The 27,481-nt window shown below is 36.4% G+C and overlaps 1 protein-coding gene across 1 annotated transcript in view; it reads left to right on the top strand.

Annotated features, from left to right (window-relative positions):
• The first annotated feature begins 13,033 nt into the window (after positions 1 to 13,033).
• The window catches only part of LOC134756222 (A disintegrin and metalloproteinase with thrombospondin motifs adt-2-like), a 55,769-nt gene continuing 41,321 nt past the window's right edge, over positions 13,034 to 27,481 (top strand). The window contains exons 1-2 of the mRNA XM_063693051.1: positions 13,034 to 13,041; positions 19,945 to 20,178. Coding sequence (XP_063549121.1) covers positions 13,034 to 13,041; positions 19,945 to 20,178 — 242 coding nt within the window. The remainder of the gene's footprint in view (positions 13,042 to 19,944; positions 20,179 to 27,481) is intronic.

Raw genomic sequence — 27,481 nt, 5'->3', positions numbered from 1 at the left:
AATGGACTGTCGGCGCAAGTATTGTACTAAATACTTAGCTACTGCTGACCATTTAGTCGTAAATCTTATCTACAAAATGAGATCTCATTTATAAATACGAACATTTTTAATGCATGTAATTAACTTCACTACATAGTATAACACAAAGTCGCTTTCCGCTGTCTGTCTGTCCCTATGTATGCTTAGATTTTCAAAACTACGCAACGGATTTTGATGCGGTTTTCACCTGTCAATAGAGTGATTCTTGAGGAAGGTTTTAGTGTATAATTTGTAAAGGTTTTGTGTAACCCGTGCGAAGCCGGGGCGGGTCGCTAGTAGTACATAAATTATTATCTTACGCTTTGTTTTAACAAACCCATTAAATTATCGGCGTCGCAGATTCTTGTCACAAACAAGAATCTGAGACGCCAATAATTTCATTTTTACCACACCAGCTCGTTAAGGCTCTCTTTATTCTTCATAGCTGATGAGAATGTTGCATTTTATCTACAAGAGTGGCAAAGTATATTTGATGCATATTTTGATTAGTTTCGTCGCATTGGCTGGTGGAATTAACTTTTTAGTGATTTAATATGTGTTCAAACCGCGAAAGTTTTAAATGTTTTTAGTGATGATTTTGAATAATGAATAGCGTTCATTTGGATATGAATTGTAATATTTGTAATGTTTTACGGTTAGTATTTTTCTTGTGTCGGTGTGGCGAAGAGTTTAGTGTTTCACTCAGTAGCAAAGTTTGTTTAGCCCACGTGCCATGAAACCCTCACAACGCTCAAGATTCCACTTTTCGAACCCTTCGCTACGCTCGTGGTTTAACTTTGGTATCTTTCGATTGCACGGGTAACGCGTATTGGGTACCTATCAATATTAACGAGGAGTTAAACAGCAACTTTGCCCCCCGAGTGTAAAACAATAAATAACTAAACTACTTATTGTTAGACGGTTTTAAGTACTTAAGAGCTTTTTCCGAATGTTCTGATATTCCACATCAGTTATGTGACAGTTTTAAATCTTTGACCTCACAAATGTTTGCATTTTTTCCAAGGTGTGCGCTGTAGGCGCTTTTAGTCCCCCCTCCCCCCCCCTTCTCACATAGTCAAAAAGTCTACTCTTTAGACAACAGTACTATATTTCAACATAATATGTAGGTACATACATGGGCAGTATAGGGACGCTATGTCAGACTTCGTACAATGGAAATGAGAAATTTAACTTCAATACATAATTCGGCGTATTGTTAATTTTATTGTGGTAACCGTCTTTTATTATTCATCGAAACTGAAACCTGGCAGTCAACAAAGGGTTTTCATTTTCACCGTTATTCAATTCCTCGGCTCACAAACGGCCCGAATCGTAATTAGTGTGCTAACAAACCTTACGGACTTTCCATACAATAATGTTTGTCCTGAGCGCCGAAAATATTCTGAATAGCAGGCTAATGCGCGTGCTTATTCTTGTAGGTAATTTGTTTTGTATTCTCGGAATGAGTCACGAAACCCTTGGCTTGATAAAGAATATGCGGGCAACTGGACGTGTTGTCTGTTTTCATATAAAGAACCGATAAATATCGATATCGGTTAGAGTTATGCGAGTTAGGGAATGGTTATTGTGCGGGTTAAACAACAGATTAAGTAAGTAGCGAATGTAGGCGATGGCGAGTTTTTATGAGTGCTTTTCGTAATCGTGCGGTATTTTAGGGACGTGAACGTAAAATAAATATGATAAGTCGGGTGAGTTGTTCATCAGTTAACCACCCGTTTTTCGAGCGGTCATATCTCGAAAATTTCCAATTAAAATAAATTATTGTGAACAGTAATCGATAGACTATTTAATTGGCTACAAAATTTTAATTTTCCTTATACGTTTCACATTATTGAGTTAAAAAAAAAACTGTTTATTTGTTGTAACTAGTTTCCATATTTATATGTATGTTTTGCTTTGATTGCAGCTTATTTTTCATCAAAAATAACATTTATATTACGTTTTAATATGACTAGCCATGGCTAAATGTTCGACATCTGATTTTGGTTAAATGATCGACACCCCCCCCTCCCGACGCGGTTCTGTTCATCTGACTTTTACCTATGTCAAGAGACTTGAAGAAGACATGTAAAATATTAAGATTCTTCTAAAACTTGATAAAAAGGCATGAAGCGAAAAGAATCTTTCCTTTATTTCCCAAAAAGTTTTTACGAAATATTGAAATTATTGTCTCACTCGTCCGTAAATGGAGCGAGCTAGCTGTTAACTGGGGAGTAGGGCAGGTAGTGCACTGCCTTATGGGAATATAGTTCAGATCCGGAAACCGCTTTCAACTTTTAGTATGTTGCTGGGCATGGTACTGGGTCTCCAAAACTGCCGGGAGACAGCGACGCCGGCCATCTACTTCAGCGGAATGACTTCATCAAAACGACTCCCGCCTCGTTGCGAATATTGCATTTTGCACCCTGTGGTTTTTCTTTGTTTGTAACTTTTAAAATGTACATTGTTTTTATAAATAATGTATTAACGAATCATAATATGTTTAATAACCTTGCGTCTGATGTAGCACACGTGTATATATGACTCATGGTATAGTTATAATTTAGATTTTGCAAATTTCGGCAGCGGTCACATGTATGACGCCATTATTTGTCACTCAGGCACAAAAGAAGATTGGCAAGATTGTCTTCCAGCAGTTTTATGATCCTTTTATATTGCTAATAACATACTAGAAGCGTATGCGGATTATCCTGAAAATGACCAATTTCGTTTTTTTTTAACTTTAATGCATTTGTTCTAGCACTTGTTATACCTACATTTTGATGCATAATTTTCACATTTTTGGTCTGATTTTGATTATTTTGATATCAGTGTATGGCTTGAGACATCAGATTTAATTTTGTAGTACATTGCTTTAACGTCCGACTTGTGGTTTGGTTGAAAACCCAAATAATAGTTTTGTTTTCATCATTTTGTTTTTTTTTTTTTTTAATTTCTCTTAAACTATTGTATATTTTGGTACATAGTGTATTAGTAAAATATTGAATATTTAATTGGCTTTCGTTTAATACCCCACACGTGTATGTGCAATGCATAGTTAGGGTGCAAAATGCTATATTCGCAACGAGGCGGGAGTCATTTTGATGATGTCATTCCGCTGAAGTAGATGGCCGGCGCCGCTGTCTCCCGGCAGTTTTTGAGACCCAGTACCATGCCCAACAACATACTAAAATTTGGTAGCGGTTTCCGTATCTGAACTATCTCTTCGACCGTTTCCCATAAGGCATAGTACTAAGGCAAGTGCTTAGGTATCTAATGCCCTTGGTTGCACCAAGCGGCAACCTCGCGTTCGGCAGATATTCGCTTGGCTATTTGTGGCTAACTGATGAACACTCGACCCTACGTATTTAGTTTCGACGTTTTTCATAATATATGCCCTTGTTTTCTTTTATTTGCACAAGGGTGCGAACGCGACGCACTGATCCTTTTCATTTATTAAACGTTCCTTTCCGAATTCTGCTTCCGTTTACCTACAGTACTTCTTAATATTTTTTTGGTATGTTATTGACACAATGAAAAACTAGGCTTGTAGATTTTCCTTTTTTTTCAAAATTTGCAATACAAAAAAACCTAGAATATATTATGCTGAAGCGATCGACATCAAAATCATCAAAGTGATTTGTTAAGATTTAGTTAGTGGAAACCGTTTTCTCCCGAAATGGAAATTTCATAGAAAAAGTACCGTTATTTCATTAATATTGTATCAAGCAGAAACGTCTGCGAACGATGCTATTAAGCTTAGAAATAAATTAAAAGTGGAACAATTCACTGTCTTGGGTGGGTTTTACTGTTATTTCGTTAGGATCGCAAAGCTATTTTTACCTCTTAAATACATTAACTATTTTCAAATTCAATCGTTCTATCAAGATTATCATGTATGTAGTTATTTTGACCTTTTACCCCTCGTCGCTTCTCCATGAACCCAATTTCGTGACAGTAAACTTAAAACTTCATGGTAGCTTTTCGAAGTTGAAGGGTTAAAACCAAAACTACTTAGTGTAACGTCATATCGTGTTCTGGTTTGGGGCAAAGCAGCTGACATACAGACAAAATTTGTCTTACAAAAGAGAGCCATTCGCTCTATATATAACTTAAGAGCGCGCGTGAATCATTAAGAGAACTTTTCAAAGAAATAAGTATTTTAACTGTAGTTTCCCAATACATCTATGATGATAGGGGAGAGCGGGGACAAACGTAACGGCGGGTGGAAAGTAACTATTGCTCTGTAGGTTTATCTAATAGTCAAAACACCACTCCGCTGCTATTAGCCGGCTTGATAGCCGGTCAAGCCGGTGGCGCCCCCTTCACTTGCATTCAGTCGAAACGGGCGCCACGTGCCGTGCTATTAGGTTGTGTGAAAGGACGCAACATAATTTTTCGAATCAAAAGTGCTTTGTGACTTTTAGTTATTTAATGTTTACGTTGTATTAAAAGACATACAAATATATGAATATTTGCATATTGATTAGATTGATTGTAAAATGTTTTTTCTTTTGTTTTTCTCTAGCGCGTTCCATTTCAAAGATATCTTTTACGTTTTCAGAAAAATGCGATCGACTACAGAAGTAACACAGCCGTATGGGTACAAAAGTAACCAATCGTCCGGTGAGAATAATGGCTACATTAATTTCATCAAAATAATAACGGTTAGCCAGAAACTAACGTCAAAGTACAAAGTGTTGCGTTTGTCCCCGCTCTCCCCTAGTATTATTTATGTTGTTAAAAATCTAGACTCCTTCACTAAGAATTCTGATGACCATAACTATAACATTAGAAATAAAAATATGCTTGCTATCAGATAATTTCGTGTCCGTAAAGTACAAAAGTCATTCGTTGGGCAATGCATTCATTTTTATAACAAGTTACCTGGCGATGCTTTAAGATTACCCTTTCCAGCTCTTAAGAATTACTTAAAAAATCATTGATGTTGAAGGCTTATTACAGAGTCGAGGACTACTTGACAGACAAACATGCATGGTCCAAACCAGAAACAATTAAAATCATTGTATTATGGGTATTAGAGTTATAGGTGACACAGCTCAGGTAAGAAAGCACATCAAATATTTTATGTATGGTAAGGTATGTATTTCATAACAATCAACGAGATATATACATATAATATATATTCTCATTTCTTTTATTAACTTTATTTTCTTTTCCTTTTTTAATAATTTGATATGTTTTCTGAAAGAGCTATTTATTGTATGATTTGATGTACTTTTAAATCAAATTTCTATAAAGAAAAGTATACCTACCTACACTGTATGTAATTGCACGATCTATAGTAATTTAAATTGTATTTTTTTTAACTCGTATTGCACGTTAATTACAAGATGTAATGTTCTGAAAAGATGTGTCCCACCGAGTTTGTTGACTCCTCCAATTGAGGGGGTATTTAAATCTTATCGAGGCAGAGGTGTAGGGTTAGAGCCGGCGTAGCTTTATTTGACGTTCATAAGCGCATTGCAATATGCCTACTTGAATAATATACTATCTTTATCTTACTTTACGTAGGTACATACTGATAGCCTGGACTGGATCGATAGAAAATTTAAATAGGCTAATTACTCTGTAATCTCGCAAATCCTATCATAAATTTATACCTAGGTACACTTGAAACCCTGAATTAGATTTAAAGTTATGATTTTTTGTCTTTAGAATTATATGAGCACATGATAAATGTCTACGATCCATTCGCTTCTCTGCGGCGCGCGGCGGGGCCGCGGAAGCCCATCAGCATTGAAAGAGCGGAATTGCCTTCGTCACTGGCTTACTCATAGTTTTTTGCTCAAAACAACTTTTTGGAATGTTCTTCGAAAACAATAGCCGGCTAACATTAGATTAGAGGTTACTTTTCGTTCATAATTTATTTTATTTTATACCTATATAATATACCTAGCATATCAAATTCTTTGAGTAGTAAGTACATAATTGTATAGTATGTACGTGTACGTACGTAGCATTACGTAAAAGCTTCGTTTTTTAGGGTTCCGTACCTCAAAGTAAAGTACCGTAAAGTTGATTGAATTTTAATTTTAATATTTTATTTTTGATATGTGATATATGGATTCCGAATTGTCAGAAATAAATGAATTTTATTTATTTATTTATTTTAAAAGGAAAAACGGAACCCCTATAGGATCACTCGTGCGTCTGTCTGTCTGTCTGTCACAGCCTATTTTCTCCAAAACTACTCGACCAATTAAGTTGAAATTTGGTACACTTATGTAAGTTTGTGACTCGAAGACGGACATGTACCCTAAACAAATGAATTTTACATGGGGGCCACTTTACCCCCCGTAAATGAGAAAATTAAAAAAAAATAGTTTTTCAAACTATATCGTGTTACATATCAAATGAAAGAGCTCATTTTGTAAATCTCAAATATTTTTTCGTAATTTTAAAATAAATAGTTAAGAAGTTATTTAAGTTCTGGTTATTTAAGTTTTGGCAATTACCATTCCCCCCCTCCTTTATCTCCGAAACTTACACAAAATAGTTCTTTACCTATAGATGTCAGGAAAAGCTATTAGAAATCTGCAGTCAAGCGTGAGTCGGACTTAATTACTTAGTTTTGAATGATCCGACCCCTACGGGTTTTTAAAGACATTTCAGTCACATGGTCATGGAATGGTAATTTTTTGCCTATTTTCTTGAATAACTTCTACTCTTTATCCTAAAGTTATAAGAAATATATATTTGAAATTCTCACAAGGAGCTCTTTCATTTGATATGTAACACAATATAGTTTGAATAACTTTATTTTTGAATTTTCTCATTTGCCCCCCAAAAGTGGCCCCCATGTTTAACATTTAATATAAAATAAAGTAATTTCATTTGTTTACGTTACATGCCCGTCTTTGGGTCACAAACTTACATATGTGTACCAAATTTCAACTTATCAGTAGTTTCGGAGAAAATAGGTTGTGATAGACGGACAGACAGACAGATATACGCACGAGTGATCCTGTAAGGTTTTTTTTTTCCTTTTGAGGTACGGAACCCTAAAAAATCTTTGTTTTTATTTTGTTGTACGAATGTTGGTTTTATTGATTTATATATATATCACGGAGCAAAGTCTCCGACAGGCAGACAGACAGACGGACGGACATGGCGAAACTATAAGGGTTCCTAGTTGACTACGGAACACTAATAAAAACTACCCTTTGTCCTTCAAACTATATACCAAATTTCAACTAAATCGTACACCAGCGCCGGCGCGCGGGCGGGGCGGTGCTACACCGCGCGGGCGGGACAGTTCCTATCGACAAAGTTTGTTATGCAGTTCTTGTTAACGTGTACGATCTCGTGGCTACCGGGCCAAATCAGCTTTGTTTGACCTTAGGAACAATCGTGGCAAGCGGCATCGCCTGAGACAGTGCATACTCACTGCACTTATTTACATAGCCTACGAATTCAAGTAATAAAAAGTATAAATTTTGAATGGCTTTAATCTCGGAAACTAGATTTACAGACATTTTAGTCTCGTATTAAAGGAAATTTAGTCTACTTTAAAAACTGTTAAAAAGATACTACTAAAAACTAGTCCTTGAGGGTTATAAACGCCCAAATCTATAAAATAACCGAGAATTTCGCGGTTTTTTCGATTTTTGACAAATTTGCGTTTGGCGCTCGAGGTCACAAACTTGGATTATTTATTGGGCCAACATCATAAACAAGTCTGCAGGAAAACAGAACTACCGGATTTGACGCAAACGCTAAATGTATAAAGTTACTGTACCTCGGTGGTACGTAGAATTAAATTTGAGAAAAATCAGCAATCGCTTACATTACTGTTTATCACCTTTGCCGCGAAAAGAGGTCAAGTTGACCTTACTTGTTATCGCTCTCTGTCAATAATACTGACGATTTGTCGGCGCATGTTAATAATCTTAAATGATGGCTAACGCGCGACCAACACTTTTTTATTTTCGAATTCTTGTTAAAACTTTTCATGACTATTATTATAGTAGGGTTGCACGAGTCTCGGGATGACAGGTAGAGGGCTACATGTGAAGTGTTCCAATTAAAATACGAGGTCAGCGGCTGAGTCAGAGGGTAACGGATTCATTTCCATGTTTGTCTATGGTGTAGTATATAGAAACCGAGTCGTCTATCTGTAGTAGACTTCGGAGCCGTAGCCGGGGTGATGGATGAGAGTCGTCAATGTTCCGGAGGGACACGCGTGGGCGGTGTCATGACAGCCAAAATCTGCACTTTCCTACCGACTTTCTCTCTCGGAGGTGCGAAAGGTGTAGGGGCTCGATGGTTATTCGGTAGCTGGCGCCGCATAAGTGTACGCGCTCTAATCGCGCGGCAACAACGGTCGGGTCGGTTCGGTTCGCGCGGTGCATCGCGTCTTCGATATTCAAAGCACCTGCATGCGGTTTCCGAGTGCGAGTTTATAAAGTGGTGCGCGAGAGTGGAGGATCAGTTGGCTGAAGTGCAATGCCAGTGTGGCATGGCGATGAAAGTGCACCTGGTTACCGCGGCGCTGCTGCTAGTGTTGCGCGCGCGCGCTTCTGCCCCTCCGCATTTTCCTGTAAGTCGCTCTAGGGCGGGCGGATTTTATATCACTTTTAAATGTAAAGTTCATTAAGTGCTCGTAAATGTTACGTCATACGTGCATTGTATGATGTTCTATGTTATACACCGTGTTTTTATTTATTGAATTCCGTTAACTTCTGGGTATGGGTAGATACGTTTAAGGAAACTAAATGGCATAGTAAAAAAATATAAATATATATATTTATTTTGTATTTTTTTAATTATTTATAAAAAGTAATTAAATGTTGCATATAGCGTTAGCAGTTAGCATAAACTCGGGCATTACATTAAACCAACCAAACTATTGATTACTATTGATGAAAACTGTGACATATTATGTCAACGTCATTTCGAACATCGATCGTCCGAGATAGTACTTACGTAAACAGGCCCTAAGGCAAGTGTACAAGCTCGTAGGGGCCTTATCAGATAAAAATAAATTATTGATTCTTTCCGAAATGGAGTAAAATAGAATACCGGTGTCTGTGAGAAAGTTACTTAAGTTGTATATTAAGTATCGTACTATCGAATTCAGATTAGTCATTTTTACGAAATTACGAAATTTTTTTCGTACCTAATAGTCTCTCAAGTTTTATTAGTAGCTTTTATTTTCCGTACACACTGGATGTTTAGGAAGTACAAGTAGGTTAATTACCTACTTTGTTTGCTTTAAATGCAATGAAAATTTGTGTCATTTAACTTATATTGTACATAATAAATAGGTAGATATTAGAATACTCTTTATTGGCACACCTCAGTAAAAGATACAGCTTAAAGAAAAACAATCGATTAAATATAGACTAGAGGCAGACCAAAAGGCGATCTTATCGCTAAAGAGCGATCTCTTCCAGACAACCTTTACATGTTATGACTTATTGGCTGGTTTAGTCATGGAACCTGTAAATACCGTAAAACGCAAATGCAGAGGCGACTTTGAAATTTCAGATTGTTTACAGTAGGTAAACATCAAAATATAGAAATCTAACTAGTTACACGAACTGTTTCAGTAGATAATTAATAATGCTAATTTTATGGCCGTTTTAAAACTATCAAAGTAACCTCAAATTTTCCTAAAGTCACCCCGGTTTACCGTACCCTTTAAGTTTAGAATCAGAAAAAGAATCAGAATCAGAAAAACATTTATTGCCACAAAAAAAATACCTTAAGAACTAAGTACAAATATAAATCTTAAATACTAAAAATAGGTACAATTTAATTAGAAATTTAAAACATTTAATATTAAAGATTGGGCAATGGGCTCCAATCTCAGCATATGCGAAGCACTCCAAGTAGAGGGCCTGGCGCTGGTTAGCAGATTGGACCCTTGAGATCGGTCGGTCGCAGGTTAACAATTTACCGTGCTTGGCTTGGCTTAACAATTCGGAATAATAAATAAAAAAGAAGTAAGTAAGAAATAAACAAATTAGAAGTAAAACAAAATAAATGAACCAACATAAATCGGACCAATATAACAAAATAAAAAAAAACGTGTGCTCATGGATGTGCTTGTGTGTATGTGTGCGTGTGCGCGCGTGTGTGTGTGTGACTGTGTGTGTGTGTGTGTGTGTGTGTGTGTGTGTGTGTGTGTGTGTGTGTGTGTGTGTGTGTGTGTGTGTGTGTGTGTGTGTGTGTGTGTGTGTCGGAGTGGTATGAGTTAAGCGTGCGAAAGCGTAAGTGCCAATTGTTTGCCAAATTTTGTGCCTTTAGGAGGGAGAAAAAAATTTGCTCTGCATATCAACTAAATACATTTTGACTAACCGCCTGTACTTTAATAGTCCCATCGGTTCTCGTATGGGTGGCGGCAGGTCATTCCAAATCTTTGCAGCAGCAAATTTAAAGCTCCCTTTAAAGAATGCCGTCTTGTGTGTAGGTATCGCAAGTTTCGTGCATCTCCTTAGCGATTTGCTGCGTGTATCATTGACCCATTTTAGTTTTTCAAACAGGTAGCAAGGTCTCTGAAACTCCAATACTTTCCGAACCGCACAGGCTAGGTGCAGTTTCCTCCTGTTGTCCATATTGAGCTGCTTTCTTTCGTTTAAGAACGGGGTAATATGCGCTCTTTTGGGAACGTCGTAGACTATTTTTTTGTACTTATTTATGATAGAAATAGAAACTTATTAACCAACTTCTTAATAGCCCATCAACGTGCTCACTAGCGCCACTGCTAAATAATTGTGATTATTTTAATTTAACGATAGATATTTAAAAAAACCGGTCAAGTGCGAGTCGGACTCGCGCACCGAGGGTTCCGTACTTTTTAGTATTTGTTGTTTTAGCGGATGAAATACATCATCTGTGAAAATGTCTCATCTGTGGTGACATACAGACGGACAGACGGATAGACGGATAGTGGAGTCTTAGTAATAGGGTCCCGTTTTTACCCTTCGGGTACGGAACCCTAAAAAGGGGGCCGCTACGTACTGTATTTTGTATTTAAGTAAGTACCTTTTGAATACGTTAGCATAGTTTTTACGTTGCTGGATTCGTCAATCTATGCGCCCAAAGTCAAAACGGCAGGTTTTGTTTTGAGTTCATAAATCGACGAATCCAGCAACGTAAAAACTAGTTTGATGTATTCAAAAGGTACTTAAATAAAAAATACAGTACGTAGCGGCCCCCTTTTTTAATATCTATAGCTAAATTTAAGTAATCACAATTATTTGGCAGTGGCGCTAGTGAGCAGTTGAGCACGGCTCTTAAGGGTCCTCGGCAAGCTCGGTTCTCCATATAAACGTAGTTTATGCTCTCATTTTAAAACGAGTAGTTAGTTTGCTCTGAAAATTTACTGAAAACTTACAATAGGATAAGGTATATCTATGTCTGTAATTAGTTTATGTAGCTTCAGATACCACAAATAGTTTAAAATTTTCATACAAAACTTGTTTTTGCTCTATTTTGTTTGTTTTATAAACTGGAGCTATATAAACTAATTACAGACCTAGAATACCTCATGTCATTGTATGTGCAAAATTTCATTACAATCCAACACGTAGTTTTAAAATGAAAACGAAACTCCGTTTGTATGGGAAGGTGAAATTCGGCCGAGCTTCGAATCTACAAGTCGCTGGGGTCTTTACTTTTTTGACCGATTAGATTTTTTTGCTTGAATTTGTTCAGTTGGTCCCATTCCTACCATTGTCCTCGCGGCAGGGTCTGATGATGGCATCATGGATAAATTTAAGAAAAACTTTAAATAAGGTAAGGTGGGGTAAGACTAACATAGTTTATTTTGCTTGGGACAAGACTAACAGTATGAGGATTCCATACAAGTAATAGTCTTACAGTTTTGAATGATTCATGCTTAGTTTCACTCATGTTTCACTAGACTTATATATACGTCGAAATATCGGGAGCTCGAAAACAATACAAAAGGTAATCACCAATCACGGACCATAATATATATAAATAGTGTAAGAAGACAAAAGTTTAAACAATCAGATCAGATCACATTTTCTCGAATTTAAGGATCAACTTGTAAGCATTATTATACCTTCTATATCGTCACAACTTTGAAAAAATCTCGTATCTCGCACTGCTACTCAAAGTTAAAACGCAGTAACTCTAGTCTGTAATGTCTGTATGCATCCCATACATAGTTACCACATTTTTTTATATATTTTATTCATTAAATATATACAACAAACTTTTCACTATTTCTAATTATACATTTTAATATTGTCTTCGGTTACCGCGATAGTTACTCATGAAATAAAACTATGAAAACGGATTATATTGCGTATATTGAATTTATACATTTTAATTTAAGCCAGTGTTTAAAGACATAGTGTGCAGTAACAGGCCAAAAAGACCGGGGCCTGTGCTAGGGCTAGTTACAATATATGTGACACAATTTTAGAGAGCGCAATTTTTGATTGACAGAACAAGACGATTTTTTTTTTAAACTGGTCACGCTATGTATGTAGAGTAGGTACAGCTACACGTAGGTATATCCGTTTTAAGGGGCTTTCCAATACCTATCCATTGTGTACAGGGGCTTCGCATGCCGGTAAGTAAGCAAGTAAATACCGGTGTACTTACCTACTTACTTCCCTCGTAAAATTTTGCAGAGCCTAAGGTCAAGTGTAACGTTATGTTGAACTGAATGATACTGCAATCCGTGACCGTGATTTGTCAAGCATATGCTTTATTTACTTTACTGTATTTACTTACTTGTTCGTGTCTAAAGTAAATAATAAAGTTCCCAGAAATATATCAAATCCTTTTCAAGAGTTCTTGTTAAAGCTATGATCCCATCAAAAACATAAATGTGAAATGAGAGTCAACACTTGATAGACTGATCAACGTCACCCGGCGCGCCGCGGCGGTTTACTATGAAACTTTCAATGCAATAAAATTTAGCGAACTCTTTAACGATGACTAACAGTTGGTGCAACCGACCCTAAGAATATGCGTCGTTGACTTCGCCGGCAAAATAATTGAGATCTATATGTCGCAGTAAGATAGATAAAGCCGTTATATAGTTATAACCCTAGGGATATAGTTATATGTCGTAACATAATAGTTATACGAAATATATATCCGTAGGGTTATAACTATATAACGGCTTTATCTATCGTCTAGGGATATAACTATACCTCCGCCGCACGGTGCACTTCTACCTACAATTGTTCGGTACTTTTATATGTACGCACAAATACTACGTATTTTTCTGTTCTTATTTCTAAATCGGTTAATACTTAATCGAATAACTAGCATAGTCCAAACGGGACAAGCCTAAAACGGAACGCTATTCAAAGCGCGCAACACCGAAACTCGAGTGTTGCCATACTCTCTCTACACAACGATCTCAAAACATGAAAACCGCCGTCGCATCGCTCGCTCCGAAGCTTGAGCTCAAAACCCAAAATCAAACCATACCAAGTGTCCAGCACAAATAGAAGATCGTCTGTCGACTCCAGCCTATGAGGTTGCTACATTCATCATCGAAGGAACAGGGGCCCCTGGAGAAAGTCTAACACGTCATCAGGTTAGTCCCAAATTACGGTCTATGCTAGACTATAAACTACATTTCCCCAACAACAATTATTTCACTAAACTTAATCCAGTAATATAACTATATCACTAAACTAAAGACGTATTATAGTTATATTCCTAGTAAGATAGTTATATTCCTAGTAAGTATGTTACGACATATAATTATATCCCTAGGGTTATAACTATATAACGGCTTTATCTATCTTATTGCGACATACATATATATGAGTGCCAAGTGAGTCGCTTAACTTCAAACTCGGGTAAATCCATCTGTCAGATTATGCGGTTTTGGTATTAAGAATAGGTAATAGGGTAGATATTTGCTGAGAGGGTCGAATGGATTCGGTTGGGATGTAATTAACGTTCACGATTTGACTTCATTCGCGAATTGTTATTGTAATTGTAATTGTTATTGCATGCATTAAAATTATATTCAATAATAGAATTATTTTCAGTCTAACATATGTGCTAGACTGATAATTATTTGTTAAGTAGGTACTATAGAATTTGCGCATCGTTTAATCACGATAGAATACTGTTCAATATACTACAATAACATCCTGTAACTAAAATTAAGTATTCTTGCAAATAAATGATATTGATTGATTGATGAACGACGTTTTTATTCCACCGATTTTTGGCTCATAATCCTAGATATTACACGCGTGCTTTTTCAGTATATTATAACACTCGTGCTTTCTCATAATATTATTCGACTGAGTTAAGAAGGTAACTGATTGCTAATAATATGCATGGAAACGGAGCCTTCTTTAATTGGTCGGACTGGCGGGCACCGGCGCCCCTCGACCGCCTGCCGCGGGCGGGCCGGCCGGCAGTATGACAGATGCAAGACTGCATACTAACTGTTTTAACAATTCAAATTTGATTAATATCAAAGTTTCTTTTTTTTTCTCGCAAGTGTGTTGAAAAACGTCGTATGAAACGCGTATGCATTGGTCATTACACACATCGGCTTTCTTATTGCGCGCTCGCTTACACACAATATTGCCTCGTGTGTAACGACCAACTTAGCACACTTGTATCATTCACAATGTACTATTGGTCCGTGTAATAAAACACACGGCCGCTGCGTCGCCAGTTCTCTTCTTTTGAACTTGGCTTGACACGCTACCGCGTGTCTAGATTGCCTCGTTACATAGCAGCTCCTCACGTGGGCAGCAGAAGTGGACTGCTGTTGTAGATCCCAATGAACTGTGGAACATAATGACATAAAAGCAATAAAATTAAATGAAATAAGTAGTGTCTAAGCACGTCCGTAACCATAACATTCCCAAGTAACGTTACGCAATAGTAATTCGTGCGGGGTGAAAGGGGGTAAATATGTTACAAAACACTTTCGCAGAATTGGTCCAACAGCGAGTTACATAATTTAATTGAGTTCAGCCGATTCGGCGCGGCATCACGTACGGTGCGCAGCGGAAACGTAGGTAGAGTTATTCAATTGGGTCTATCGATGATTCATGATCAAAGTGGAGTGTTGAGTGAAGTTAAGCTTTCGCGGTGCGCGCGCCGCCGCCGGCCGGCAAGAAGGTAGAGCCGAGCGCACATCTCGCGTAATCGCGATCTATGGCGCATCACTTTCATTATCCATCACAATCGAACGTAACAACCGAGTTTCGAAATTGAAGTAATAGCTTATTAAGTTCGGCGATTGCGTCGCAGCTGTGGAGGCAGATAATTCACTGGAATTCCATTGTCTAGTTTCGAAGAAAAAGAAAAACAAATAGTTTTACTTTCCCCTTTACTTTGCTCGCATCCGCTAATGTCGAACCTACACTTAGCTGACTCATGTGGTGTCGATTTCGGTTTCACTAACCTCCATCAGTTTGAGTGACTTGCCGCGACTATTTTACTCGGTGACTCCTAAATTAACACGGAATGAACAGCTCAAAATTATCATTGAAATTAAAGAAAGAAATGCGGTTCATCATCTCATCAATCATAGACCTTAGCTTTTTATATTAAGTTGTCAGGAGAAGAAAGTTACGTTTCGTGTTGAAAAGTAATTTGTTGTGTAAACACGCCTGTGGTGTGTGAAACGGGAGCAAATAAGCTAGTGGCGCCGCCGCTAGTACGTAGACCGTTTAGCGAAGGATTACTTACTTAGTAATTAAATGATGTGAAGAAGCGTGGGAACAGGGCGGGCCGGGCGAGAGCCGGACGAGAGCCGGGCGGCGGCGGCGCCCACCTCGAGCGCGACGCTTTCAGCTTGTCACCGACGACCCCGATTTATCAATGCCTTGTTGACTACTTTGAAGCGTTCCTGATACCCACATTGATTGCATTGTTGATCAAGTACCCGGAATTATAGTAGGTACTTAAATAAAATCTGCGGTTAAAATTGAGTCAGCTAGATCATCGCAGATAAAGTGCGTGGGTTATATTCAATCTTTAAACTACATACAGCTTGTAGACACGTGAATGGTATAGACGTTCGTACACACTTGATATTGTATATTTTGTTAAGTAAGAGCTCTGTAATGTCGCCTATGCATATCGACTTTTCTTAACAATGCTAAGCACGTACCGTTTATAGATTCAGCGAGATCATTGGCGTAGTCTTCGCAGAAATAATACAAAAGCTAACAGCAGTCTCGTGGCCTCACATATAAATCTAACACACTTAAAGAAAACTTATAGATCTAAATTTAAAACAAACAAAATTGAATCCCTCAAGGAAGTATCTTAATTAGGCTCACTTTTGTTTCTCGTTTATATTAACGACCTGTCGAAGGCGACAATACAAAAAACAACACTGTTCGCCGATGACACAACTCTCATGATGGTTAAATGTAATATATAATCACGTAATAATAGATCTACTTTTGAAATTGACATAATAAACTCGCAACAATTCATTGGGTGGACAAATAGTTATTTGTTATACAAGGGTGCAAAGTTGTATTTTACCCGCGAGTGTAGAATTGAAACACGAGCAAGCGAAAGGAATCTATAGGTGAACCACGAGCGAAGCGAGTGGTTCTAAAATAGAATCCTGAGCGTAGCGAGTGTTTCAACACACGAGAAGTAAAATACATTTGCGCCCGTGTGTAACACAAAACTTTTCACCTCACTATAGCGAGGAAAGTGCAACATCCACAGGCGTTAGATCATCTTCATCACTGGAATTACTCATTTCTTTACAATATTATAACAGAAAACTGGAAGTTGTGTATTTTTACGCGAGTCGGTGAGAAAAGGTTTTAAGTAAAAAAATTGTTGACAATGTTGACATTTCTGATGTATGAAATGTCAACGATGCGTTTTGAAATTGCATCGACTCAACTTGTGCGTTCAGAATTATATTTAACATCATTATAAAAAAACAAACGTTTCTTATGGAATTTTAAGGTTTATGACTTAAAATCATTAAATAAAGCTAAATTTGTTTTTTTTTATTAGATTCTCAAACCATTTATTTAATGATAATTAATATCGAACGAACCATTATCATGAGCGTTATACGTTTTGTTATCTGTCAAGCTAATTAAACACGCTCCATCCAAGGTCAAATTACTTTCCCCACTAGTGGATAAAACGCGTTTTTCCCCGCTTGTATTGAAGGATAAACGACAACTTTCCGAGCTAGTGAGGGGAAAAATTATTTGCATATAAACATAGTCAAAACGAGATTAATACAATTCACATCATATAATTCAAATACCTATCAATATCAATTATAATAATAAAAACCGGCCAAGTGCGAGTCGGACTCGCGTTCCAAGGGTTCCGTACATTACACAATTTAAACAATGTATTTTTTATGTGAAACGTGAGTGAAATGTCTTTAAAAACCCCGTAGGATCAAAAACTAAGTAATTAAGTCCGACTCACGCTTGACTGCACATTTCTAGTAGGTTTTCCTGTGATTTATAGGTAAAGACCTATTTTGTGTATTTTTTTCAAAATTTTAGACCCAGTAGATAAAAGGGGGGAATGGTAATTTTTTGCCTGTTTTCTTGAATAACTTCTAAACTGTTTATCCTAAACTTATAAAAAAATATATTCGAGATTCTCATAACGAGCTCTTTCATTTGATATGACACGATATCGTTTCAAAAACTTTATTTTTTAATTTTCTCATTTACCCCCAAAAGTGGCCCCCGAGTTTAAAATTCATTTGTCATGTGACAGACGGACAGACAGACAGACAGACGCACGAGTGATCCTATAAGGGTTCCGTTTTTTCCTTTTGAGGTACGGAACCCTAAAAAGGTGGATGACTTGAATCATTTTAATTTTCTGGGGATCACGGTCGACAAGCATTTAAACCGGAAAGCTCACATCGACAGTTTGTGACAATTGTGATAAACTTGGAAGTTTTGTCTTCGCGTTAAAAAGGTTCCGAGATACAGTATCAGTCGATGCGGCAATAACAGCGTACCATGGTTACGTATCATCTGTGCTCAATTATGGATTAATACTATGGGGAAACTCAGTGGGGATTGACAGAGCTTTTAAAATCCAGAAAAAGTGTGTTAGAATCATCAGCAAGGCACCGTGGTATGACAGTTGCGTTCCGCTTTAAAAAAAACTTAAAAATAACCTTGAATGAATGTGGCTTCAGCTTCATTAGTTTATTTCGTTTGTTTTATATACTAGAGCTATATAAACTAATTACAGACCTAGATATACCTCATGTCATTGTATGTGCAAAGTTTTATTACAATCCAACACGTAGTTTTAAAATGAGAACGAAACTCCGTTTGTATGGGAAGGTGAAATTCGGCCGAGCTTGCCGGGGACTCTTAAGATGGTAGTCTATTTTAGGGCTCCGTACCCAAAGGGTAAAAACGGGATAACAACAAATACTAAAAACCGGCCAAGTGCGAGTCGGACTCGCGCACTAAGGGTTCCGTACCATTACATAAAAAAACGGCATAAAATCACGTTTGTTGTATGGCCCCCATATGGAGCCCCACTTAAATATGTTTATGAAATTAAATGTTTTTTTTTTTTTAATATTTGAGTTGATTGAATGAAAGGTAAATTGCGGTTTATAATTTATGACGTATTAAAAAAAACTACTTACTAGAACTCGTTCAAACCAATTTTCGGTGGAAGTTTGCATGGTAATGTACATCATATATTTTTTTTAGTTTTATTCTCTTATTTTAGAAGTTACAGGGGGACACACATTTTACCACTTTGGAAGTGTCTCTCGCGCAAATTATTCAGTATAGAAAAACATTATATTAGAAACCTCAATATCATTTTTAAGGCCTATCCATAGATACCCCATACGTAGGGTTTGATAAAAAAAAATTTTTGAGTTTCAGTTCTAAGTATGGGGAACCCCCAAAATTTATTGTTTTTTTTCTATTTTTGTGTGAAAATCTTAACCCTAAAAAGGAATAAAATAAATATTTAAGTGGGGCTCCCATACAACAAACGTGATTTTTTTGCCGTTTTGTGCGTAATGATACGGAACCCTTCGTGCGCGAGTCCGACTAACACTTGGGTTTTTAAAGTTCGAATTAGCCTCAAGCTAGGTAAATTTAGCCATAACAATCTATTGAGAACCACAACCATTTCAATTTTGAATAAGGTTAAAAAGTAGGCAATTTTACACTATCTCAGATGATAATACAAGAAGATTGTAGAAGTACCATACCTCCATTGGAGATCTCCAATTCTCCACGTTTTTGTTTCATCGTTCCTTTTCAAGCTACCGGTAATAAAATAAAGGATTTCAGAGCAATATCCAGATTTTTACTAAAAAGATATTGCTATGAAATCCAAACTATTTTTTTTTTAGTTTTAGATTTAAGTATCATGCTGGGTGTATATCAGCGACGGAATATATAATAGACATCGCTCTCCATAGAAAAATGCCTTTAAAAAATTACCCCAGCCCCCAGCCACACTGATACTGACAGCTATCCGTTCTCTATTAATTATAGTTGGTCAAACCAAATTGTCAGTAAACTATAGTGGCTCTGTGAGCTGTGCTGTAGCCCTCGCGAGCATAGCGGATAGCGGCTGTCCTGCCGACTAACCACCAAAAGACATCCTCTTTCTTGTACGTGTTTTATTGAATTGTTGCGGCACCATTTTACCGCACAAGAATGCCTTCTTGTGTGGCTTTCTGAATTAATAATTTTATATGGGCCACAAAAGCTGTCAAATTCCGCCGAGCACAGTCGATTCGTTTTCAGCACAGTAGCCGTGGGCCCCGTGGGGTCATTTTTGAGCTCAAGTCAGTCTTCTATAGTTATTCTAGTTCGTTGATCGTTCGTATCGTGTATATTTTATATATGATGTTCCAATACCAAATAAGAAATTAAAATCAGAATTGGGCTTCTGTACACCAATAGAGTTGGTATACATTTTTGCCCATAGGGGTAAATTTTCGTGGGCGCGAGCATGTCTGCATGATTACCTTAATTTTAAACTGAAATCCGGCGTATTTCAGGACCTACTACAACTACCGAGCTGGTGGCTGGGCGAGGGCGCTGAGCAAACTACCGATGTGCAAGTGGTGTATCTGCCGGCGCTGTTACCGCGTGAGGCTCAGCAGTCAAGCGGCGGTAGCGACGATGTGCCCGTTCCGTACAGCTTCGATGCCTTCGGTCGGTAAGTACGTCTACGTCGTCTACAGATGTATTGACTTGCTTGGTTTTGGGCTAGTAGTTGGGCGAGGGTGTAGATCTGTTGTAGGTAGGTGCCTTTTACGTAATAAGCCCTGCCTGCTGCCGCGCGAGGCTCAGTGGTCGACCGGCGACGGGGGAAACGTGCGCGCGTCTCATACAACTCCCAATCCCAACTCAACTGTAAACGACTTCATTATGCTAAATTTTAGTGCAATTTTAGTGAATTTGACTTATCGCGTGTAGCCGCGGGCACAAAACAAAACAACAGCACAGAAGACATCAACGAGCCGTTGGCCAAACAGGCCCGTACTTCAATTCAGCGGGGCTTAGATTAAGATTCCTAGTTTATATCATTATTTTAGTTGACTCGTAGAAAAAGGATTCTATACAACAGTGACATAATAATTAGCTTTCCAACCTTCGTATCTTATTTAAACACGGTACTCGGAACACACGGGTACAGGAAATCAAGTTCCTTAATTTTTTATTATTAAAAGTGTTGTATTACATTTAAGCAATACTGTAGGCGTCCTGAATAAATTTATTTTCTTTCTTCTTCTTTCTTCTTTCTTTCTTAATATATGTCACGATTGTGTAAAATATAGGTAAATACCGAGATACGAGTATTTATCTTTGTAGGTTATAGGTGCGTATGTAGCAAGGTTAAACTGATTGCATTTACTTACCTACATATATAGGTTCCCAAACTTCTGAGTGCATTTTACGGTTTCAGCTAAGTTATAGAATGCATTAGTACAAGTATAAATTACTCCCGAATTCAAGCAGCCAACTGCAATGGCAACGGAAATATGACGTGTTTTTTTTTCTTAAATTGGGCCAAGCCTAAAGGTGTAATAAACAGTACTAGCAGTATTACGTTTAGCCATTTAGCGTATTTAACGTTAACAATTTGTTCTATGAAAATCGTTTTTAAGCTCTAAAGGCTTTGTACAATTTTACATTAGTGCTACTACATAACTTAGGTATCCCAAAAAGGGCTTAGGACGATTAGGTGTACCTAAGTCTAGATAACACACATCTACTTACAAACCTACCAACATTTTACACGATGATGTGTGTACGTGACTAACTGGCGACATATACTAAACCGAGTGTTTAAAAAAACCGTTGTTACCATTCATAGATCACCACAACAAGCCTTTTCTGTCTTGGCCTGATTAGGCCACGTACCATCATCCAAAAAAGCGATAAAGTGGTACTAAGTCAACACAATTAGACCTGTACCGCTGGCTATATTTTGACCCCTAGGTTATAAAAATATTAAAGTCAATTCTGTTTTCGCTTATGAATACTTTGTTAAGATGTAAATCTTACATTTTGTTTTGTGTCATATATATAATTTGCTTTTCTAGTAATTTGTTATTTTGTGGTAATTATTTTTTATTTTGAATTATCTTGGAGAAAAAAATATTCGAGAGAAAACATGTAACTGTGTTGCATTTAGGATAGTGTTTTTAGTGTGAAAACAAAGTTTGTGTCAATTACGTCCACTGCAATCTGATACTATGTCATAATATTCTAAATGACACAAAAAAAAATTAGAGTTAAAAAAAATTACTTAGGTCGAATTTAATCGTTTAAATAGGTCCATTAAATGATTTTGTGTCTTATTAAGGCATAGCTTCATAAGATATTTGATGATTTCGTTGTAACAGGCTGTCACCGTTACAAAAGAATATTAAAGATATTAGAGTTTACATCTTATTAATTTGAAATGCGGGATAAATAAGATGTATGAATTTGTGTCACTTGCATCCACTGCATAAACAAATATTACAAAAATATTATTTGCGTTCAAACGAAGCTAGCGGGCGGTCTGAATGGGCAACGGAGGCCGTGCAGGGTGGGGCCGCGGCGTGACCTTGCCGTACGCAACGCATGTTTACTTCGCCTGTGCGCCAAATTAACGCAACTTATTCAAAGAAGTTACGCAAACAACACAACAACAAGCAACAAGCAAGCAAAGAAACCAGGAAAAAAAAACTTTATAGAGCTGTATCTCCTAAACCGTGCGTGGTACCGCAAAAACAATAAAAATTTTCGTTCCCCTGTATGCAACCCATAATTTATATTTAAAAAATACGCAAAATTTAGAAAATAAATCTTTATAGGGCTGTATCTCCTAAACCATGCGTCGTAGCGCAAAAATAATAAAATTTTCGTTCCCCTTTATGCAACCCATAATTTATATTTAAAAAAAACGCAAAATTTTAAAAAAAAAAACATTATAGGGCTGTATCTCTTAAACCATGCGTCGTAGCGCAAAAATAATTTAAAAAAACCCCTTTAAGAAACCCGTAATTAATACTTAAAAAAAAAACAAAAAACCAGGAAAAAAAACTTTATAGAGCTGTATCTCCTAAACCGTGCGTGGTACCGCAAAAACAATAAAATTTTCGTTCCCCTTTATGCAACCCATAATTTATATTTAAAAAAACGCAAAATTTAAAAAAAAAATCTTTATAGGGCTGTATCTTCTAAACCATGTGTCGTAGCGCAAAAATAATAAAATTTTCGTTCCCCTTTATAAAACCCCAAAGTAATATACAAAAAACACAATGTAAAAAAGAAAAAAAGAAAAAAAACAATAAAAAAAATTTTATAGGGCTGTATCTCCTAAACCATGCGTCGTAGCGCAAAAATAATAAAATTTTCGTTCCCCTTTATGCAACCCATAATTTATATTTAAAAAAAACGCAAAATTAAAAAAAAAATCATTATAGGGCTGTATCTCTTAAACCATGCTTCGTAGCGCAAAAATAATTTAAAAAAACCCCTTTAATAAACCCATAATTAATACTTAAAAAAAAAACAAAAAAAAACCAGGAAAAAAAACTTTATAGAGCTGTATCTCCTAAACCGTGCGTGGTACCGCAAAAACAATAAAATTTTCGTTCCCCTTTATGCAACCCATAATTTATATTTAAAAAAACGCAAAATTTAAAAAAAAAAATCTTTATAGGGCTGTATCTCCTAAACCATGCGTCGTAGCGCAAAAATAATAAAATTTTCGTACAAGAAAAAGAAAGAAAAAAATAATAACAAAAAAACTTTATAGGGCTGTATCTCCTAAACCGTGCATCGTAGCGCAAAAATAATCAATATCCGTTCCCCTTTAAGAAGCCCCTAATTAAGATTTAAAAACGCAAAAAAGAAAAAGAGAAAAAAATCATTTTAGGGCTGTATCTCCTAAACCGTGCGTCGTAGCGCAATAATAATAAAATTTTCGTTCCCTTTTATGAAACCCCAAAGTAATAACAAAAAACGCAATGACAAAAAAAAGAAAAAAAAAACAACAAAAAAAACTTTAGGGATGTATCTCCTAAACCGTGCATGGTAGCGAAAAATAATCAAATTTTCGTTCCCCTTAAGAAGCCCTTAATTAAGATTTAAAAATGTAAAAAAGAAAAAGAAAAAAATCTATATAGGGCTGTATCTCCTAAACCGTGCGTCATAGTGCAAAAATAATCAACTTTTCGGTCCCCTTTATGTAACCATTAATTTATACAAAAAAAACGCAAAAAAAAAGTTTTTTTTTTTTATAGGGCTTGATCTCCTAAACCATGCGTCGTAGCGCAAAAATAATTAAATTTTCGTTCCCCTTTATGAAACCCCAAAGTAATATACAAAAAACACAATGTAAAAAAGAAAAAAACAATAAAAAAACTTTATAGGGCTGTATCTCCTAAACCGTGCGTCGTAGCGCAAAAATAATCAAATTTTCTTTCCTCTTTATTCAACCCTTAATTTATATTTAAAAAAAAAAACGCTTTCACTAAACTGCTGTAACTCGGAAACTTAGAATCCACAAAGGGGACTTTACTAAATTATGACACATATTAAAGCCTGACCAGTAATATATGATCATTGTCAAGAGGGCGCTGTTCATTCTCATGTATAGGGTGACAGTTCAGTATAGTATGAAAAAATATTGTATTTAATGAACATCATCATCAATGTAATTAATGTTGCTTGCCACGCTTAAACATAACAAAAATCACAATAAATTGCGTCTTAAAATAAACTTAAAAAGTCTACTAATAATCGAAACAAAAGTAATTTTTAAGTCGCTGATGTGACATTCTCAATCAAAAGGTAGGTACCACTTTGTCGTTTACCATAAAGACGAAATTTGATTATATCTTTATACAAATAACATGTCAGAGAAAGTGGTACCTTTTGATTAGGAACGTCACAAATGTTGGTCAGTATGAGGAGTGCAGCCTACAGTTTATTTTTAATTATATTTATATACCTACTACGGTAAGATTGATAAGACAATGTAATTATGCCTCCAAATGAAATAAATACACTGTATCGCAAAACTAAGTGGCGAGACAGCTCATAATGCCATCTCTTGGTTGGTCTTAACAAGGGTAAAGGAGATAGTATTAAGATCTCAGTCGCCAGCTGATATTGCGGCAAGTATAATAAGCACCCCACCCGCGTAGGTACCCTTCCCCGGGCACGCCCTTCTTGCTCAATTGAGTTTTATTTTGCCAGATAGTAAAAAAACCGTGGATCAAAATGACCCAAATTATGAATGATGTCTCAATGTGGTATTATAATATTGTAGACGTAAACTTAATAATATGAATTTTTTTTTGTGGCAGATACAGGGTGTTAATTAGAAAAAAATTTTTTTTAATTAAAAGCGGTGGATGAATTTGACACAGATTTGTTTGAATAACATATAACAATGTTCTGTAAAGTACAACACTTCACTTACCGACTCTAATATTTTTTTAGGCGTTTTAGGATCAATATTAGGTATTTATTAAATGCCATTATACCCGTGGATGAAAATGACACAAAATGCGTGTGTACGTCGGAAGCCACTTTGCCTTTACAGGGAAACAAAGAATTTCGTCTCGAATATTTTTTTTACAGAATGCTGATTGAAAAAAGAAATACCTAAATTTCTACCTAAGCAAATACCTAGGATGACACAAAATATTATTTTTAGGTTTAGTATATGGTCTGGAAACTATATATAAAAAATAAGCAACATTAATATTCTTATAACCTCAGAAGTTATTGGTACAGGTCTAAATATCGAATTTGTGGAAGAACACCTTATTCCTCCCAACTGCTCGGAATTACAATACATTGAAAAAGAATTGCAGAAGCTCTTAAAACATACAACTAACGCCATAACTATCAGTTGAAATGAAAACTTCAAGCCGAAATGGAAATAAGCTTAAAAATTATGACAAGAGTCCTAATTTCTGGATGTATAAAGTCAAAAACTGCAAACACGCGTCCATACATGTTGTTTATTAAATTTCTAACAAGATTTTACCATAAAACAGTTGGTTTTTAACTATTGTGTAAGATTTTGTGAAAATTAACATGCGTAATTTTTTTCTCAGACAAGCTTTAGTTTTTCATAAAGTAGGTAACTAACTTTTTTAATTACAAATCTTACACTTACCTACACTAAATGAACGCTCGTAAATCATTTAAAATATGCTGGTCGCTGGTCGTAACAGTTTCATGGCCTTCAGATTATAATCGTCTCAGTGTCAAAAAAACCTTTAAAAAAGTTCCAGACTTTTTATAATCGTTTAGGTTTTCTACTTTACACCTCTTTTGTTAACTTACTAGTTACTCATGAAAGTCATGAACACATAAATTACAATACGAGTAGATACCAAATAAAAAAATAAAATCCCGTGCCCGCCGCTGTGCGTATCCCGTGCGGCCACAAACGTTTTTTTGCATTTAATCTGAAAAATATGTCTTACGACTTACGACACATGCAATAGTATAATAGCTATGTCTAATAGGTATTAGAGACAGCAGTGATGCTTACCTACGATGAATTCTCGGGGACATACCAATAGGCGCTATAGGCACAATCGCACTTCATCACAGATCCAGAGCAGCGATAGGTACTATTGCTATAATATCATTTAATTTGACTGTTTGGATAAATTCAGGTTTCTTTTCCATAGAATTTCGCTCTTGTTATATTTAGTACATAAGCACACCTACGTAGTTTTATAGTTTTCTGCGTAACGATTACTTAACGGCACACCCAGACATGCGACAAAGCGGCATATAATATGCGGTGTATGACAGTTACACCCAGCCACAAAGTTGCTTCATTCATTCATAATGTGTATGTACCTATTTGTGAAACTTAGGCACTTGCTAAGAATACGTTGATGCTCAACTAAGCATGCGGTTTTGAGCAAACACCGAGATTGTGTAGATTTCGCCAGTTAACAACGTTCATACGATACGATAAAACAAACAGACCGAGCTATTTGGGACGAAATATCCGCATACATCGCATGCAGAACCAATCATGTCATGGGGAGTTGTTCTATTCTAGGTACCTATGAACATAATTGCCATTAATTGTTTTAACTGGGACCACGGTGGGTTGCTAGAAATAAATAAGAGCTATGCGTGGGTATTTAACAGTCTAGCCCAAACATGTTTACTTGCCTAAGTTATATGCACTTTTACGATGAGTTTATGGGAGACAGACTTGAAAGTGAGAAAATTCACAACGTTTTCTCATTTTCACTGAACTGAATTATTTATTAAAGAAAAATTGTTTATAAAATATGCCATGTAAACTGTCTCCTACCGATTTTAGAATCACATCACGCACATGTTAACAAGAAAATGATTTTTGTACTTTGTTGTGTATCTACTTACCTACATGGATATTGGACCTGCAGCTGCAATGTATACCTTATTAGCAAAAGGTAGTAATGTAAAAAAAAAATACATTTTCAGTACCATTTTTTTTTAATAATAAATCTTTTTTCACTTAAGAATTGGGCGTAAGTCCAACAATTGCCTTACAACAGGGGTCGGCAACCTTTTAGCAGCCAAGGGCCACATACTAGTTAAAAAATAAAAAATAAAAAATAAGAGCGTCATTATGAGAAGTCCGCACTTCGTTAATATTTATAACTTTATCAGGTATTGTCGTTTGTCAAAATTATATCCAAACAAAATAGCCAAGGAGGGTCGCGGGCTGCAAGTGAGAGGTTCGCGGGCCGCCTGTTGCCGACCCCTGCCTTACAATATTGGTAACTTCCATTTAAGAAACACTTTTTTAGTTCCGCTTATCCAGGTTTTCCATTTATCCAGTTTTCTACTTAACCAGGTTCAAATAAAACGTTTTCTCACTTACAGAGGCTCTCGTTAAGAGAGGCTGTGGATGCTAGTAATGTCGCTTATAGAGGTCACGTATACTTATGGTCAAATAAAAGATCAAGACTTAAATAAACATCTTTTATTAT

The sequence above is a fragment of the Cydia strobilella genome, chromosome 3, assembly GCF_947568885.1.
Source record: "Cydia strobilella chromosome 3, ilCydStro3.1, whole genome shotgun sequence".
NCBI lineage: Eukaryota > Metazoa > Arthropoda > Insecta > Lepidoptera > Tortricidae > Cydia > Cydia strobilella.
The sequence above is the reverse complement of the archived record's forward strand: the minus strand, read 5'-3'. Positions and strand labels throughout refer to the sequence as shown.